The 18002-nt window shown below is 38.6% G+C and overlaps 2 protein-coding genes across 2 annotated transcripts; both read right to left on the bottom strand.

Annotated features, from left to right (window-relative positions):
- Positions 1-454: 454 nt before the first annotated feature.
- LOC101481190 (N-acetylneuraminate-9-phosphate synthase) lies at positions 455-5642 on the bottom strand. Its single transcript, XM_012919353.3, has 6 exons — positions 5394-5642; positions 4562-4777; positions 4384-4483; positions 2240-2394; positions 1627-1893; positions 455-1500 (listed from the first exon to the last, which is right to left on the bottom strand). Exons 1-6 carry the CDS (start codon positions 5523-5525, stop codon positions 1291-1293), a joined length of 1080 nt encoding a protein of 359 aa, XP_012774807.1. The 5' UTR covers positions 5526-5642; the 3' UTR covers positions 455-1290.
- Positions 5643-9702: 4060 nt separating this feature from the next.
- LOC106674567 (N-acetylneuraminate-9-phosphate synthase-like) lies at positions 9703-17465 on the bottom strand. Its single transcript, XM_014407303.2, has 6 exons — positions 17415-17465; positions 14844-15059; positions 14183-14282; positions 13611-13765; positions 11670-11936; positions 9703-10750 (listed from the first exon to the last, which is right to left on the bottom strand). Exons 1-6 carry the CDS (start codon positions 17463-17465, stop codon positions 10565-10567), a joined length of 975 nt encoding a protein of 324 aa, XP_014262789.1. The 3' UTR covers positions 9703-10564.
- Between the last annotated feature and the right edge of the window lie 537 nt (positions 17466-18002).

The raw sequence follows: 18002 nt of genomic DNA, 5'->3' as shown, positions 1-18002 counted from the left end.
CAACATGTCATGAAGTAAATATTCAGTCAAATTTATTTAATGTATCAAATCTATCTAAATGATTTAACTGTGATGTGGAAAAAGTTCAACTAAAGCAAAGCTGCACACAGGCATAAAAATATTAAACCTTAACAACAGAAATAGTATGAAATATATTTAAATAACAAGTACAATGTAAGAGTGTATTAGAGACTTACTTGAAAAAAAAACTCATCTATAAGAATTCACTAAGCATTTACTTTGAAAATAGTATAATTATTCACCTCAGTATTTAAAAACCCAGGTTCTTATTTTTCCATTTCTAAATAATGTGTATTACCCAAGATGTGGAATTTATTATATCTTCATATATGACAACTATAGTAGTAGTAGTAAATGATCCATGACATGAACATTCTCATCCATGAGAATTAGTTCATCTATGTAAAGAACAAAAAACAAAACAACATCAGTGTTGAGGCAAAATTTTAATTTGAAAAATTTTCATTCTTCCATTACATTACAGACCTCAACAGATATCAAAATGTTGACATTTACAGGTGTAAACAAACATTTTTAATCTGAAAAGTAGAAGTGCAGTGTGTTATAAGTGCCGGAACAAAAATGAGGAATTTTCAATTCATGACCCCCCCACCAAAAGAAATTAATAAAATAAATGAATCAAGAATGGGTAAAAGGGCAAATGCATGTGTAACGTGTAAGGTGTCTGATTTAGTTTTGCTTCCCTCTCAGCATTAGTCTCATTTTCCTCTTTCTGAAGAAACGATATAAATACAACTTCTTTCTGGCAAAAGTTGACAACCTCAGCTGGTCAATGAGGTCGTACACAAAGAGCAAATAGCCTCCGTGACCTCACTGCTATGGGATGAGATGATGGGGCCACAGCAGTGCCTATTCAACATTTATATAATCACTCAAGTGTAGGCAAAAACGGTAGCACAAAGAACGCAAGGTTAGCGGTAACAACTCTTGTGCCATCTCTCAAAGTGTTGGACTTAAACCGGATGCTGAGATCAAAGTGTTTGCCAGAAAGTGCATTATGTGAGACCACTTGTAGAAAATGTAAAAACTCTTTGGCTAAAGAGAACTAAAGCAGGGGCACGTGATAACATTAAAACCATCTGATGAACTGTCCAATTATGTAACAAATTACTGATCACCCATGCCTTTCAGCAACACCAAGAAAAATAACCCTTACTCTCATCCACGTTTCAGATTAAGCACCTTCAGAACTAACCTTCAATGAATCAACTACACTTTCTCTAGTGACTTCGGTCTTCCCTTCAATTTTCAGTACTTTGCCTTCTTGGCATAACAATCGACGACCTCAGGCACGATGCTGTCGTCCTCTTCCACGTCATCTTTGACGGTCTTTCCGACCAACTGGAAAATGTCCTCAGCTACAACGCCCATGGGCTCTGCCACCTTCACCGTCAACATGTCCTCAGTCAGAACTGTTCCTTTGGGGATCTTTACTTTGGCTACCACTGACTTACCCAGCTGAAGGAACAGCAAACAAAGCAACATTATTAAAGGAAAAAGTTGGACATTTGCTTGAAAAGCTTGCTAAACAGTAAAGCTGAGTATTTTTAATTAATTTTTTTTTTTAGAGAAAGGCGTTCTGACCTTGTCGTGGCACGGCTTCTCACAGGGTAACATCCGCTTGATTCCGCTTCCCAGTGCCCTCTCCACCAGTCGGATAGAGCGAACCAGCTCAGCAAGTTCAGCGGGCTCAAGTGATGCTTCATGGTCACTTCCTTTCCACGTCTTGTCCAAGGTTATGTGGCGCTCAACAACCTTTGCTCCCAGAGCCACAGCCGCCACTGTTATACTGACTCCAGACTCATGGCCTGAATACCCAATGGGAATATCTGGAAAGTCCTTCTGGTATTCCTGCAGCCAACAAATGGGTGACATACATGTTATTCTTAAAAGTTAGTCATTTTACAATTTGCAACATGTACTCATGTTCATGTGGGGTTTTTTTTGACAAGATGCTACAGGCAGTTGCTATTGACATGATATAAAAATGCTGTTGTGCAGATCACCAGTCATTTTAAGTCCAGCCCACACGGCAGGGTGACAACAATACCCCAAGCCTTTCAGGCTGAGGGATAAAAAATAAGCTTCATAACCTGTAAAACTGGATCATTCTGGACTCTCTGGATTATTTTGCTCATACCCAAAGGAACACACCCTTCAAAATAATCCCACATGCAGTTTGAATTAGAAGATTCACCGTAATCACTCTGAGGTTGACATCTTCAGCTTCCAGAGGATAGGCGCTGGTACACTGCAGGATGGCAAAGTTTTTGTTGTGCTCCTTGACCGTCTTGTAGACCCGACGCATCGTCTCCATGGACTGCATCCCGCTGGACACCACCATGGGGCGTCCTGGCAAATGAAAGACAGCAACACTAACACTATAAGAAACCTCATGTTACTGGCAGTAAGCTAAGCGCTACGACACCCCTCAGTATTCCTCTGGAGTTATTGTACACTGCCTTGCTTGTACAGTGTAGAGTTCATGTCATCCATATTTATGCAGAATGAAAACAGACACAGACTCCTCGAGGTCCAACTATATTTAAAGTTTAAATTACATTCTAAATATTAAATTGTAATTCTGTGTCACATTTTATAAAATTATAAATGTATGCTTCCTTTAAGACACATTTTATATATTACATGGTGCATGTATTGAGTTGTCTATCATTTTCTCTTTTTTTCCTTTTTAAAGTGTACCTGTGCTTTTTCTTGATTTCTGTAATATAGTCTATCTATTTAATCTACATCTAATTAAAACCAAAGCGTTAAATGATGAGGTATGTATATGCAAAGGTAATCTCTGAGCATTAAGTTCATGTTTTAAACAACTTTAGCTGAACAATTTCACAGTTTTTTCCTAACATTCTACTGCTGTATAACAGCAACTATTCACAGAACCATAATCTTAGGTATACAACTCTGGCTCTGGTTACAGAAGCCTCAATCAGGTGCTGCTCAAATCTTTTATTTGTAAGGGGGAGCCAGAAGAAATGTGACTTAAAGGGACAGTGGCCTTAAACAGAGAGGATGAATTAGGTGTTCACTAAGAATCAGTAGAATTTAAATCAGGATTCTTAAAATTATATATATATATTATATATTAGGGGTGCAACGATATTCGTATCGATATTGAACCGTTCGATACAGGGCTTTCGGTTCGGTACGCATATGTATCGAACAATACAACATTTGTAATTTATTTTATCAATTTTCCTTCTGACGATGCTGTCTGTGTTGAGCGCTCAGTGAATCTGTGTTCGACTACTCCGCCTAGGCTGCACTGTCGAGCGCAGATCCACTGAGCGCTCAACACAGACAGCATAGTCAGAAGGAAGAGCGCAGGGCAAGCTAGCGAGACAGAAGTTAAGCTCTCCTTGCAACAGGCAAGTTGAACCTCATTCAGATCTGGCGTTTGGAATTATTTTGGTTTTCATGTGACGTATGACCCTGAAGGTAAGCGAGTCATGGACTAAAGTAAAACAGTATGTTGGATGTGCCATGCAATGCTCAATTACATTGGTGTGAACTAGTGTGTTAGCGCAGTTAGCTCGTTAAAGTGTTGGCCGTCTAGCCCCATGCATGGGGCGATCGGCGGTAGCTCGTTAATGGAGATTTGCCGTGTTGTGGCGTTAAGGTCATTTCAACGAGATTAACCTGAAAGCACTAGTGGGAACACAACGAATATGAGTGCACATTTACGCCGACATCATCCTAGTGCAAAGACAAGTGGAAGCAGACAAAAAAAAAGCAAGCATGCTACTAACTTTAGCCGAGTCATTTAGACAGCTGTTAGCACATGATTCTCCTTATATGTTTAATATGCTGCTGAGAATATAGCCCAGAAGAAGCGGATAGTATAGCTTTTATTTTGGAAAGAGCCATTTCTCTGTAATAAACTCTCTTTTCCAAAGATGAGTGATTCCTCAATCAGATACAGGGCTTGCAATATCGCTAGCCCGACGTCCCGGAGCTAGCGATTTTTTCAGTCGGGCTACCAAAATCTATCTCTTCCCTGCCCGTCGGGCTATTGTAGGAAAAATATATGTCAATGCTTTTGCATTCTTTCAGAAATGTAGCTGGGTAATTATGTCATTGGCATCGGTGAGCCACTGTCAATATGTGACATATTGAAGTCGCGTTTGAATTTGTGCTTGTTTTTTTGCTTTCACTTTGCAATCATGCGAACTGTGTATAGAGAGCGACAGCACTGATCTGTGAGTGATGATATATATATATATATATATATATATATATATATATATATATTGAACACTGATGCCGATGATTGAGTTTCAAACTTGAGCCATTTCTCCACACATGGTATTTCACTCTCACCTTTTTTGGCAGTTTTAACTAGATAGGGGAAGTTGTTGGTGTCTCCAGAACCCACTTTGAAGAAAGGCACATTAAGCTCATGAAGAAACTCCACCGCCATCTGAAGACAGAAAAGCTTATGGTTAAACTTCTCCACTGAGTAAAGTACCATAATACTATGAACAAAACTCTCCCTTACCTCATCCATTCCCGATGCAGTAAAGTAGATCCCCACCTCTTCTGCATATTTCTGCAGTTCCCTGTACTGATCGTGGCTGAACTCCAGATGGCGCTTGTGCACACCGTAGGTTTCCCCCCAGGAGTGTTTGGAGGTGTATGGGCGGGCCAAGGCTTTCTTGTTGAACTTAAACTCTAATTCACTCTTCTGAAATTTGGCACAGTCTGCACCACAGTCCTGAGGAGGTGGGGATAAGATTTTTGATTTTTGTTTTTTGTGAATGGTACTAGTTTCTTGAGTTGCTCTCATGTATCTTTTAAGATCCTACAAGACACACTTGATAAATACCTGTAACTTGATAGTGTTCTGGGAAAAAAAATTGTAAGTGTTGTACTAAAAAGATGTGGACATGATAAAAATCCTTCATAACAGGTTTAATGGGCACATGAACACAGCTAACGAATTTAAGACAAATTTTACTACAATTGAATACAATTCACGTCTGGTTTGAATCAAGCAGCAGGCACAAGAGGGCGCTATAGGACAGGCACAGAAAGAGAAGCCAAACTCCATTCATAAATCTAGTAATTTAATATTTTGCAGCTTATGCCAGAAACACCGTTTAAATGGCATAAACTGGTTAAATGAAGCATCCAACTTTGCTTTCAGGATTTCATGTCTGAAACGAAAAGTTTATGATTTGCTTGGGTGAAGCAGAGGAACGTGTCATATTGCTTTCTTATGAATGAAGTTCAGGAAACAGACGGTATATCGTGTGCGTGCGTGTGTTTGATTGTCTGTGCGTAAATATACCTAAAAGACAAACCGATACGTGTTTGCTTTTTTACATTACCTTTGCCATTTTTATCATTTTCTTTGCGATCTCAATGTCTCCCTGGTGGTTCTGTCCAATCTCAGCTATGATGAAACACGGATGGTTCCCTCCGATCATACGACCGGGACACAGCTCAAACTCTAACGGCATTTTGTTGGTAGAAAAGAAAGCGAGTACAACCAGTGAAAGTAATAAAGACAACTAAAAAGTGTCAACCCGGGTAGATAACCGGAACAGTTAACGTCATGCACAAACAGGATGTGCCGCAACTTCCGCCTTTGTGGATCAACGTAGCAATCGCGGATTTTCTTTCAAAATAAAAGCAACCATTCTGTTCTGTTTTTATTTGCATCGACAAATTTATAGCTATGGAAAATCACATTTATGGATATGTACATTTATATTTATAAACTTCCCGTGAAACAAGTGGTTGAATAGACATTTTCCAATCAAAGCTTTGAGCTTTCCAACCAAAGCTCAAAGCTACAAGCAAAGTATATATATATATGAAATTTAGCCCAGTGGGCACGTACCGGGCATTTTCCCGGTGAGCCGAGTCCGACTCACTTTTGGGCCGATGGGACGGCCTGAAGTGCCCGCTGCGCACCAGCCATACAAGAAATGGCAGCAGCCCATTCGTTCATTTTCATTAGTGAAACTGGATTAGCCAATCAAATGTCCTAACGCTACCGGCCCCTCTCCTACCTTCGCTGCACCTTGAAGAAAATGTATGGTGTGGAAGAAGCAGCGAGAAGGTGGAGCTGGAAAGCCGAGAGAGGACACTGAAAGAAACTAATATGAGATGCAGCTAAATGTGTCAGATTAACTGACATGTTATTTTTTTTGTTTGTTTGTTTGTTTGTTTGTTTGTTTGTTTGTTTGTTTGTTTGTTCTTTGGCCTGTCCCGTTTGGCTCTTTTGCCATCAGAATTGTTGTCTAAAGGCAAAGAAAGATGCCCAACGGATTTGCTTTACCAAACTGACCATCCCAGCCTTGCCGTAATGGTCCATTTGATTCACCTTTTATTGTTTATTTTATTTTCACTTACTGAATACGGGACAGACTTGACTGGGGGAAAGAAGGGGAGAAAGAAAGAGGGAAAGAGAAACAGCTGAGAAGAGGGACGGGGGAGAAGGGCAAAAGACAAAAACCAACAGAATGGGCAGCAAAAAAAAAAAAGCATATATCAATCACCTGGATCACCTGCTGAGAAAGAAAAAAGAAAGCAAGCAGAAGAGAACAAGAGTAATAGAATAAACAACATCACAATGATATATGGGAATATGACAGTAAATACTAAATATTAAACATTATTGTGCAGCACATAAAATCAACAGAACACAGTGTGCTTTGAGGTAAGAGATTAACCGACATGTTAGCATCGGTCTGGCTGTGACTGTAACAGAAGTACCAGCAGCATCTAATAATCAAGCTTTACAATCAGAGAAGGCTGCTGGTGCTGAGGAAGAGACACGTGAATTTCTCACCACGTGAATTTCACCTTCACGTGGTAAGAAAATAGATGGAGGGACATAATTAGGAAGGGATAGATTCAGGGATTCGGGTAAAATCAATGGCTGCTTTGACCATAAACCATTTGCTAATAGTAGATTTTAATTATTATCACACACTGCAGTGCAACTGAGAAATAACACAACAACAACTGTACCGACCCGATTAATACCTATGTTAAAATCAATAGTCAAACAAAATGAAATGATATATAGAGATCATGGTGAGTCGCCTGGACCACAAATGCCTGGGCTGATTATTTTATCTCAGTTCAGCCCTGCCCAACAGCAGTAACTGATTTAGCCTATTCAAAGACATGAAGGTCCTGGTCTCACATAAACAGCCTGTGGTCTTAAAACAGAAAGTAAAACAAAGAGAGGACAGTCTTAACACAAAGCAAACAATGTCTGAAGAATTTATTAAATAAATAAATCCACCCACTTGAGATGACTCAGTGCAGACAAACTGAAAATTCATGTTTAACTTGTTTATACAACAGAATTAAGAAAATGGTTCTAGAAGAACATGTATGAGCAACTTTTCAGTGTATGTAGCAAACCTGAGTACTTTAATTTAATGTAGATGTGGCAGGAAATACTACAAATAAAATCACAAAGATAACATAAGAAATATTTATTTGTTTTTGCTACACAAATTGGTCCGTTTAAAAGACAATAACAATTTGAACATTGCCTTCTGTTGCCTCACAGGCCTCTTCCAATCACTCTTCCTCTGTGCTCTTGCTTCTCCATCTTGTTTCGTAACACCTGTATAAGTCACTTGAGGCCTTGTTTTTATCCTGACACATGGCTGAATTGTCCTTCCAATTGAGTGCGCTCAGGCACAACATGAGAAAGATTAATTGGTATTCAGTATGTTGCATTTTGAACACCAGTGTTTCTACCTCGACCAAACACATCTAAATGATGGAATTTTTAAAGATTTATAAAGTTAATATTGGTGAGACAAATAGAACTGTGTTTAGAGTTTTGAAATCTTGAGTCAGTTGGTTGATACATACTTTCAGAACTGTGTGAATAGTCAGTGAAGCTTTGAATGTAAGTACAGTATTCGCATACACCAGTTAATCAAGCCTTCTATTTCTGAAGAGAAGCCAATAAGAGTTAGTGTTGTTTTTTCAAAAACCTCCACCTTTTAAGTGTATTTATTATTGTGTTCTTTAAATCAACAGTTATTAATGAAAAAGGATCTGAGGTTAGATGTGTTTTGTTTTTTTGTTTTTAGATGGGGACAACAGCATCAATTAACTATTCTATATTTTTGCTAAGAAATTATTATATGAATTCAAAGTAATTTCACAATAATTTTCCTCTGGTTGTCTGCACCCATTCTTAAATGGCTGGATGGCCACCAGTAGAGGGCGCCCACAGTTTGAGAATCATTGCTCACAGGGAAGGGAAGGTGGCCTTAAACGGGGAAGACCTGAAATTAAACAAAGGGACACAATTTTTTCCCTTTCTTTAACATTTTTTCAAAGAGTTTTTTTAAGAGACTTGCTTTAAAGACACTCAAGGAGTGTTATGGTGTTGTTTGGTGGATGATACATGGATGTTCTGTGGTGTCCTCTGCTGTCTGGTCTGCATATTTGTTTCTTAAAGGATGTACAGATTGTACTTCTTATTTATTTATTTGTTTCTGTATATTTTGAGAACCCCAAGACAGAAAATGCAAACAAGCTGGTTCATGTCATACATTAGTACCTATATAATAACACAGGGCTTCTTCAGTTTGTTAGTCAACCCCATAGGAATTGTAAACAGAAATAATAACCAAATATCCTCTTTGATTCTATGACTAGCTAGCTTTTTTGTTTGTTTTTTGTTTTTGTCTTGTAGTTGGGTTTAAATTGAAACAAATTGAAGCTGCAGCAATTTTTACCTGGCAAGCAGCAGTTAGAAAGTAAGAATTTTATTATTCATTTTAGCTCATGTCTTTTTCATTAGAGTAAACTTTACGTGCTATTTGCTTGCCAACTTAATTAGAAATGTAACACTATTTATTATTTATAATAGTTAGCTTTTTTTGTTACCTACAACCCGATGTTTTACAACATTAAAGTGGTGTTTGAGTTTACTATTTAAAGCAAAACCTATGAAATGTCCAAATTGCCCCAAATTCCTCCATGCTAACAATGAACTTTAAGCTATGCTGTGGGACGAGCTGCCCCTCAGCTTCTGTGCTGCTGTGGAAAATGAGTCCACAGAAGCATAACCTAATTAACGTTGAATTTTAACTGCAGGAGGTTCAGTATATTCAAGCTGAGAGTAGCCTGTGCCTTAAGTTGCTCAATGCTTCTCTCCTAAACCCCTCCCAATCCTTCACACTCTCATTGCAGTATTCTGTAAAGCTGAAGCGGGTTAAGGTTGACTCTTGCAATAAAGATTTGTATGCTGTTTATCACTTTGTCCTTTGCCTGTTTCCATTTTTTTCTTTTCTCTTTTGTCATGTCAAAAATAGCCGAGACTTTTGTGGTACTGCTGGCCTTCCACTAACAAATGCTTAAGCGATAGATGATCTTCACTTTTGATGAGGTCACCCATTGTATTTCACTAACAACTATTAGCTCCCTGAATTAGCCATGGATTGCAATAAATGTTTATAAAACTTGACAAAATTTGTTTTAGTTATAAATGTACATTTAACTATTTTGCATATAAATGATTTGACCATTTTTGTGATGGCATGAACAATTAATAGAGACGATTGTTTAAATGTTGATTCCACTGTTTCTAAGGTTAAAAAATGTCATTATTATATTTAAACTTATAAACTGTTTTTGTAAACTGTGTTTGTAAATTACACACTGATGTGTACCTAACACCTAATTATACTCAGTACTGCATACTTATATCTAATGTTACCATCTTGGGTTTATTAATCTGTGTCTAATTGGTGTGAAGCCTCTGTATTGACACATTTTGCCATATTTAAATGTTTGGATGGGAAGGGATGAATCACTCCAGAATAAAGATGATGCAAACTAGATGTTTTCAGAACTTTTTTATTTAAAGGATAATTATTAAAAAATCCAGGACCATAATCATTTCTCCAAATGTAAAGCCTGCAAAAATGACAGAGGTGGTAAAGGTGTGTTTGATTGGTGTGGAACCTATATAACCATATATCACCATAATCACCCAATAATGTGTGCTGGGAAAACAGAAGCAGGAAAAAAATCACTCACAAAATAGTGAAGGTGTTTGTATATTCTTATAAAGTGCATGTGTCAGTTTTGACAAATCTCATACACAGTTGTTTCCTTATTTTGGGGGAAATGTTTGCATATCAGATATATTTGCATCTGATGCTATAAATGTAAACATTCATTCCTAACATGAGAATATGCAGATATTTTTGCCTTTACATGCAAACAGTGCATGGAAGCATACAGATAGAGCACCTTAAGCTGCATTCTAATTCTGAAGTACAGACATGTTCACATTTAATTTGCTTTATTTGTGCAAATTATGCAGAGGAATGACAATTCCGCTCTTCCCATTAATTTGACCAGATACACACCTTATCTTCATTTAAGCCCATATTTTCTTCCCTTATTTGTTGTTTCTCTATCTGTTCACATCACCTGTCCAATTTCTTTCTACATTTTCTAACCCTCTCTTTCTGGCTGCCTCTATTCCAACAGTTTTGAAGGTTATTCATTCTATCATGTCTGCCAAGATGCTGTCATCTTCCTTCACATCCACTTTGATCTTCTTGCCCACTAGGTTCTGCATGTTCTCTGGAGGGATGCCCTTTGGCTCACCAACCTTCACGGCAAACATGTCGGGGCTGAGCACTGTACCTTTGGAAATGGCCACCTTAGCTATCACTGACTTGCCCAGCTGTGCAGAAAACAAAGAATACAGAAATCACAGATAGATTAACAACATATAAATACTAAACATTTATCATTTTTATGGGAACAACTTGATCTATCTCACAAATAAGGTATTGCCACATTGCCAAATGTTGCCAAGGTTTAGTCTTTGTTTCTCTAAATAAAATTTATACCATAAGTATGTATTTTATGGTAATTATAAGCTGCTATTACACAACGTGGCACTGAAATTGTTAGCACTATTAATGTATGAATCTATTTGTGTTTGCAAGTTCCCACAGTGAGTTTTCTTCCAAAGTGCAAGAACATCTTAGGTTAATGATTGATTTTAAATTGATCATGGATGTGACATTGTATTGTTGTCTCTCTGTTTGTCCAGGCTGTAACCTGTTTCATGCCCAGTGATGGTAGGGAGAGGCCCAAGCCCCCTTTGGCAGAAAATTCAAAAGGTACTTTAAAATAAACGTGATGGATAGACCCTACATGAAATGAGACTTACTATAAACCTTATATTATGTAACATCAACCAAGTGTCTAATTTCTGGCACATATGCACTTAAAGTAAAAAGATAGACATATTTGGAACAGAATAACAGAGAAATATCTTGCACAAAGACATGTGAAATGTGTGTGGTTGTACAAAAGGGACCCCAGTAATTTTTTAGTGCACCTTAATTCAGCTATGGGGGTTTATGTGATTATTGGAGTTTTCTCTGTATTATTGTAGCGTTATTTATCTTATAATATAATGTGCCTTGATGCAACTGTTGTTGTGATTTGGTGATATATAAATAAAACTGAATTGAATTAAATTAACGAAGTGGCACTTGTGAGAAATAATAAAAAATCAAGCTTGAAATGCAGACTTCCAGTCTCAACATTTAGCTTTTTGCTAAAGTTCATCCTAAATGAATCAAACTGACCTTATCATGGCAGGTCTTTTCGCATGGTAACATTTGCTTGACTGGTGACCCCATTGCCGTCTCCACCAGTCGGATTGCTCGGACCAGCTCTGCCAGCTCGGAGGGCTCCAGGGATGCCTCATGGTCATTTCCCTTCCAGGTCTTATCTAGGGTCACATGGCGCTCCACAACTTTTGCTCCCATTGCAACAGCAGCCACAGTGATGTAGATGCCTTGCTCATGTCCAGAATATCCAATTGGAACATCTGGAAATTCTTCCTGGAATGTCTTCCAGAAAAAATGGAAAAATCAGAGTAAAAAACTTGTTTGCCTGTTTGTGTACCCACCACTTTCATACAATACAGTGGTCACACATAGACAATTTAATTTAACATCTAAGCAAAGTGTGTAAACAAACACTGGTTTCTCAAGTCTTTCATTGGCAGGTTCCTTCTCTCTAGAAAACAGTACCTACAAAACTTTGTGATAGTGTAAGATGACACTGTAATATCATATAACATTTAAAGAATGGATTTGAAGTTAAGTAACTGTTGAGCTAAATGTTGTGTTAGCTTGTACGTCTTGTTCTCTTGTTGACAACAAGATGTTTACAGTTGACAAGAAGGACTTTCGAAATGATTACTACAATGACCTGCTCTACTAATGTGGTTAATGAGTCTTCATCTCTGGCAATGTGCCATGTATGAAGAGATGGAAAAACAATCCCACACTCTACCTCTCCAGTGCGCTCCATTTCATATGACTTTTAGTTTCCTTTGGGACTGTTCACCATATTCCAGAGAGAATTTTCTTTATTGTTTAGACAGTTTAAAACCTTCTCAGCAACCACAGTGATGTGATTACTTGAATGGACACAACACCGGTCACTAACTGGTCCAGCTGGAAACTGCCAAGGCTCCATAGACCTTTGATCTGCTATTTTCCATGGTATAGACAGTGGGATATATAATGTGGGATCTGTTTGGAATTAGTAACTTTAAGAAGGTATGTTTCAGAAGGCATGCTAATACAGCCGATCCTTATAAGAGGCTAAGCTAGCATACATTTGGGCAGTCTTTTCCTTAATTGCACAAAGATGCAAAATCTGTATCGTTAATGATAGGAGCAATTAATGGTATAATTGCAGAAAATAATAAATCTTTAAAAAGGCACTGGAGATTAAACTTTTTGCAAAGAGTCAAGTGCAAAAGGCTAAACGGCTCAGTACCAGAGTAGAACTACAAATAATTACTTTTACTAAATGTCTTTATTATTAATCTCACATTTATTGTGTTTGATCTGTTAAAAGCATTTCCAGTGTTGTGATTGCTGATAGATGCTAAATATAATTAGTGGTGCGAAGAGTGATTCAAGAAGATTCCTGAGGAAGTGATAACACAAGAGTTAGAACTGTGAGTCCTCCTTGCACTGTGGGAGCAGATCACCAGAGAGTAGCTATGAGTGAGGTCAAATGGCTTCTTAGAAGTGTCAGTTGCTGCCACATTTTAAAAAAAAAAAGAAAAGAAAAGAAAAAAAAGAATAAATAAGATAAGTGAAAAATTGAAAATATATTATAAAATAGAATTGTCTGACAGAATTTTTTTTAATTAACATAATTGGCAATGGGAAATCTTCCTATGCTTAAGAAACTAACTAAAACCAAACTTCATGTGTGCAGCAACAGCTAGAGCCAAAAACAAAGGAGAGAAAAAACAAAACAAAACAAAAAAATGCCATGAGTAGCTGCCACTGAGGACAAGACTAATCCGAATGGGGAAACTGAAGGTTCAGGTAGTGTCCTAAGAATTGTCATTTTTACTAAAAGTGTTGAGGAATGTTGCTTGAAGGGATTGCCTTTTTTGGAACATGAACGTTCCCTTGTTTGCTGCTATGGATTGCAATAAAAGCATATAATCAGAGAACATGATGACTGAGTATGAGGAAATTATTCACCAATATTACCTTGATCACACTGAGGTTGACCTCTTTAGGATCCAAAGGGTAGGCGCTGGTGCATTGCAGGAGGGTGAAGTTCTGCTTGTGCTCCTTTACGGTCTTGTAGACACGCCGTATGGTTTCCATAGACTGCATCCCAGTGGATATCACCATGGGTCGCCCTGACAATGACATATGTATTATGTAATCCAATATACTGTTTAGATGGGCATAAATGCAAGATCGGTAGTTAAATTTAATAATGAAAATTAGCTAATCATGACAGAGCAGACAAACGAAACTGACAGATTCAGAATAAAAGAGAAAATTCAGGTGATATTTATAAATAAAATAGCAGTGTAGCAGTATTTTGTAATTTTTTGTTGTCATGTTGTTGTACGTTTTAATGGTGCCCACTATTTCAGCGCTCAAATGAGGTCTCTATCAGGGAGCTGGGGGTTTTTTTTGTTTTTTTTTTTACTAAGGCCTACACCCACAAGGTGGGATCAGCTATAAAATGCACTGTACATTGCAGATTTGCTGTTTCCCATGACAGTTTAGGTGAGAGTGATTTGAAGTACTCGCAAAATGCCTTGTACCTTTTTTGGCAGTTTTCTCAAGATATGGAAAGTTGTTCGCATCACACGAGGCAACTTTGAAGAAGGGCACATCCAGCTCATGAAGGAACTCCACAGCCATCTATGGATGTCAGATACATATATGCACTGAAAAATTCAATCATATAACCAAAGAAAGCTAAGATGGAGTACATCAGGCCTAATGGCTTTATTGTGTCTCGGCACTGAGTGTGTAAATCTCCCGAGATCTACAGGAAGGACGGAACATTATCCTGCAAAAGATTTTGCCTTTGGCCATTATCTCTCATAGGTGTTCAGACAGGTTACGGTGTCTCAATAGGTCATAGCATACTATTCACATCATTTTCTCAAATTATTGAGGGATTCCTTGTGCTATGTGGAGTGGAGTATTTTTTTTTTTTTATCTTGGAAGAGACCACAATGACAAGGACAGAGGATAAATGTAATTATTGACATCAACTTAATATTGATTTGCAATAAACCTTGATTTTGTGTCCACTTAACCCTTGATGGGGTTTTACAAAATTTAAATTTCCCCCCACAACACAACAGAACATGTTCTTGCATCAATACTCAGCACATTGTTGAGTACCACACTGTCCCTGTTGATTGAAGTGAAATTCACTGCACACTCCTATTAATCATAATTTTTATCCTATACCTCATCCATGCCAGAGGCGGTGAGAAAGATGCCGATGTCTTCTGCATACTTTTTTAGTTCCCTGTATTGATCATGACTGAACTCCAAGTGACGCTTGTGGTCACCGTACGTTTTCCCCCAGGAGTGCTTTGAATTGTAGGGGCGCTCCAAGGCTCGTTTGCTGAATTTGTACTCTAATTCACTTTTCTGGAATTTTGCACAATCGGCACCACAGTCCTAAGAAGAGAAGAGAAGTATTTTTTAAATAATATTCTTGAAAAGCTCTCCCTTGGAGATCCCTAAAAAAGACATCCACCTTGGTCCCTAATGGACATAAATGTCCATTCCCCAAAAAGTGCAATAAAAATCTTATGTATTAATATTTTTTTCCACTTTAAATTGGTCAGTCTTTTAAAACTACTTCTCCCTGAAATATTCATATAAAGTTTCAATTATATTTTCGTTGTTTTAACCCTTTAAATCCCAGTTGTATTACACGAGCGCCCTGTTTTTTTTAGCCCAAAAAACAAAAAAACTAAATATTTTCCAAAAAAAACATTTGAAGTAATATTTGATTGTTATTATAATTAGGCCTTTAGATGGTCCAAAGATTGGCACCAAAATTCATTTTGACCTGCCATTATTTTTTTTGCAGGAGCACATTAAAAAAAAAAAATGCATCCACCTTTAAGCCTATGTCCATTCCCCAAAATGTGCAATAAAAATATTAAATATTAATTTTTTTTTCACTTTAAATTGGTCAGTCTTTTAAAACTACTTCTCCTTGAAATATTAATGTCAAGTTTTAATTACATTTCGCGGATTTTAACCCTTTATATCCCGGTTTCGTCACATGAGCGCACTGCTTTTTTTGCCCCAAAAAACATAAAACTTGAATATTTTCCAAAAAAAACATTTGAGGTAATATTCAATTGTTATTATAATTAGGCCTTTAGATGGACTAAAGATTGGCACCAACATTCATTTCGATCGCCTTTTTTTTTTTTTTTTCAGGACCAGAAAATGGTCTCCAGGCGGCAAATGCTCCTCCTCTAGGCCGAAATAAGTGCATCTTGCCGGGGTAAGTCGCGACGATTACCGGGGCACGATCACCGGGGACCCCTTTTTCCAGCACACACGCCCGATACCACGTGACAACAAATACGTCATTTCCTGTTGACTAAAAAAAAAATGCACCCTCTCATGGTCCTAGGGACCAAAAAATGGTCCCGCCCGATCAGCGGGCGAAGCCGCTGCTGCACGCCGGAGATGAGGCTTCATTTCCGGCAGGTCTGTCCAAGCAGCCCGCTGTTTTCCAGCAGAGGTCAAATGTGAAGCAAGGGCGCCACCCGGTGGACAAATAAAAAGATTACAACTCTAAGGCCTGTAGTCCAAAACGAAACCTAAGCTGGAAACCTGACGATCCCTTTGACCGTAATTTTTCTGGCGTGAAAAATAGCGTTTATAATGGGTTTCAATGGGGCGATTTATGGCTCTAGGACCTCATGTGGATGGCGGTTTTTAGCTTAGCCACCTTAAGCTAATCGAATAAACGGAGACGGCAATTCTAAAGAAAAATGAAAAAAAAAAAAGGGTTGGAAGGTTTGGCTATATTCTATTCAACACAGTGAAAATGGCCTAATATTAAAAAACGCTGTGGATGATAAATGGCCGTAGGTACTACCAAGGGTTAAATAAATTCTAACAACAGCTGATCAAGCTTAAACGTGCAGCTGTTGTTTAGCGCGACATCTGCTGGTTTCCTCTTTCTGGCGCAAAGTGGGCGATAAACAAACAAGAGAGAAAAGCCGATCAGCTGATCATGATTGAAGTAGCAACAGGAGAGGGAGGGTGAAAGGATGAGAGAAGAAGAGGCAGCTGTGCAGCAAAGACACAGAATAACTCCAGCTTTGTGTCTTTTTTTCATTATAGCAAAGGTACGGGACAAACTGCGTCTCTTCTTGTAACGGAGGGAAGGTGATTCTATTTCCACAGTGTTTTTTCTAAAGGAAGGAAACCTTCCTCCAAACGGACAGAGCAGTGGAGCCGCCAAGGGAAAGCACACGATTAAAAAACTGTATAATTAAAATATAATTTATTATATTTAAATAATTAAAAATGCAAAATGAATTAAAACAACCTTGGCCAAGGGGTAACACAATAAAAATCAATAAAACAGAACATTAAAAGTCCAGTGGCATCCGCCACGATATAAAAGTCACAAAGAACTAAAAAAGTCCAGCGAAGTGATGTAAAAGGGAAACCCAGCGGAGTCCTCGCCTTCCTCCCCGCATTCCGCGTCCTGGTACGCTGAAGAAAGGGAGGGAGCGGCAGTCACTATTCTTTTCGGCAGTTTTCATTCAAAAAAAGGGGATAAGTCGAAGACTTACCCCGGGTGGGCAGAGCTCTCAACTCCGCCCGCCGCTTCTTTAAAACTGCAAATTGGCACCAGCTGTCTCGCCTCTGCTCTCCCGCAGTGCACAAGCTGGGCTCTCGTTACTACTGCCGTCTGCCTGTTCGCTCCGCGTCCCTAGTTGCTGGTGCTGTCCGTCCTCCCTGGAACGCCAAGCTCCAACCCGTCTTATGTGTCACTCTTTTCGTGTCGCTCTCAAACCTCATGTCAGGCCTCATGTCCCACGCCATGTGTCACGCCTCTGTGACTTCACTCTGAAGCCTCACGTCAGGCTTCTCAGGCCTCATCTCTTAAGCCTCCGTGTCACTCCAGGCTCTCGTGGGTTCCCGTGACACTTATGGGTGCCTTCATGCTTCGGTCCTCTCTTGCCTCTCGGTCGAACTCCTTCCTGTGGTCTGCCAGGCCCTCGTATTGGCCTCTCTGGGATCTCTCGCAGGTGTGATCAGTTTATTATCAGGTAGGGGCGGAGTCTTTCCAGGACAAGTCACCAAATAAATACCATTAAAACATGCAGTAAAACTCATAAAAATAACCCAATGTACAATATTAAAACATTAAAAAGGTAAAACACAACAAAAGCATGCACAACAAAAAACCTAGGTAACTTGTCTCTCTCCACCACGTGACATTCTCAGCTCAATACCAAACGCATAATATTTTCTCTGAATGAGGGACCATTCCATTTTTTTTAAGGAGCCGTTGGCAACTCTACTAACTAACCTTATGAATAAAATAAAGTTCACTATCAGTAACATCATAGCACCCAC

Source organism: Maylandia zebra, linkage group LG6 (genome assembly GCF_041146795.1).
Source record: "Maylandia zebra isolate NMK-2024a linkage group LG6, Mzebra_GT3a, whole genome shotgun sequence".
In the NCBI taxonomy this organism is placed as follows: Eukaryota; Metazoa; Chordata; class Actinopteri; order Cichliformes; family Cichlidae; genus Maylandia; species Maylandia zebra.
The sequence above is the reverse complement of the archived record's forward strand: the minus strand, read 5'-3'. Positions and strand labels throughout refer to the sequence as shown.

Excerpts from the sequence above, each read along its gene's own strand:
- LOC106674567 (XM_014407303.2), bottom strand. The coding sequence starts at position 17,465 with ATGGCGTGGGACATGAGGCCTGACATGAGGTTTGAGAGCGACACGAAA. Across the intron at positions 15,060-17,414 it reads TTGAGAGCGACACGAAAAGA|GACTGTGGTGCCGATTGTGC; the intron begins GTGACACATAAG and ends TTCTCTTCTTAG. Across the intron at positions 13,766-14,182 it reads TGAGAAAACTGCCAAAAAAG|GGCGACCCATGGTGATATCC; the intron begins GTACAAGGCATT and ends TGTCATTGTCAG.
- LOC101481190 (XM_012919353.3), bottom strand. The coding sequence starts at position 5,525 with ATGCCGTTAGAGTTTGAGCTGTGTCCCGGTCGTATGATCGGAGGGAAC. Across the intron at positions 4,778-5,393 it reads AAATGATAAAAATGGCAAAG|GACTGTGGTGCAGACTGTGC; the intron begins GTAATGTAAAAA and ends CCACCTCCTCAG. Across the intron at positions 2,395-4,383 it reads AGTTAAAACTGCCAAAAAAG|GACGCCCCATGGTGGTGTCC; the intron begins GTGAGAGTGAAA and ends TTCATTTGCCAG.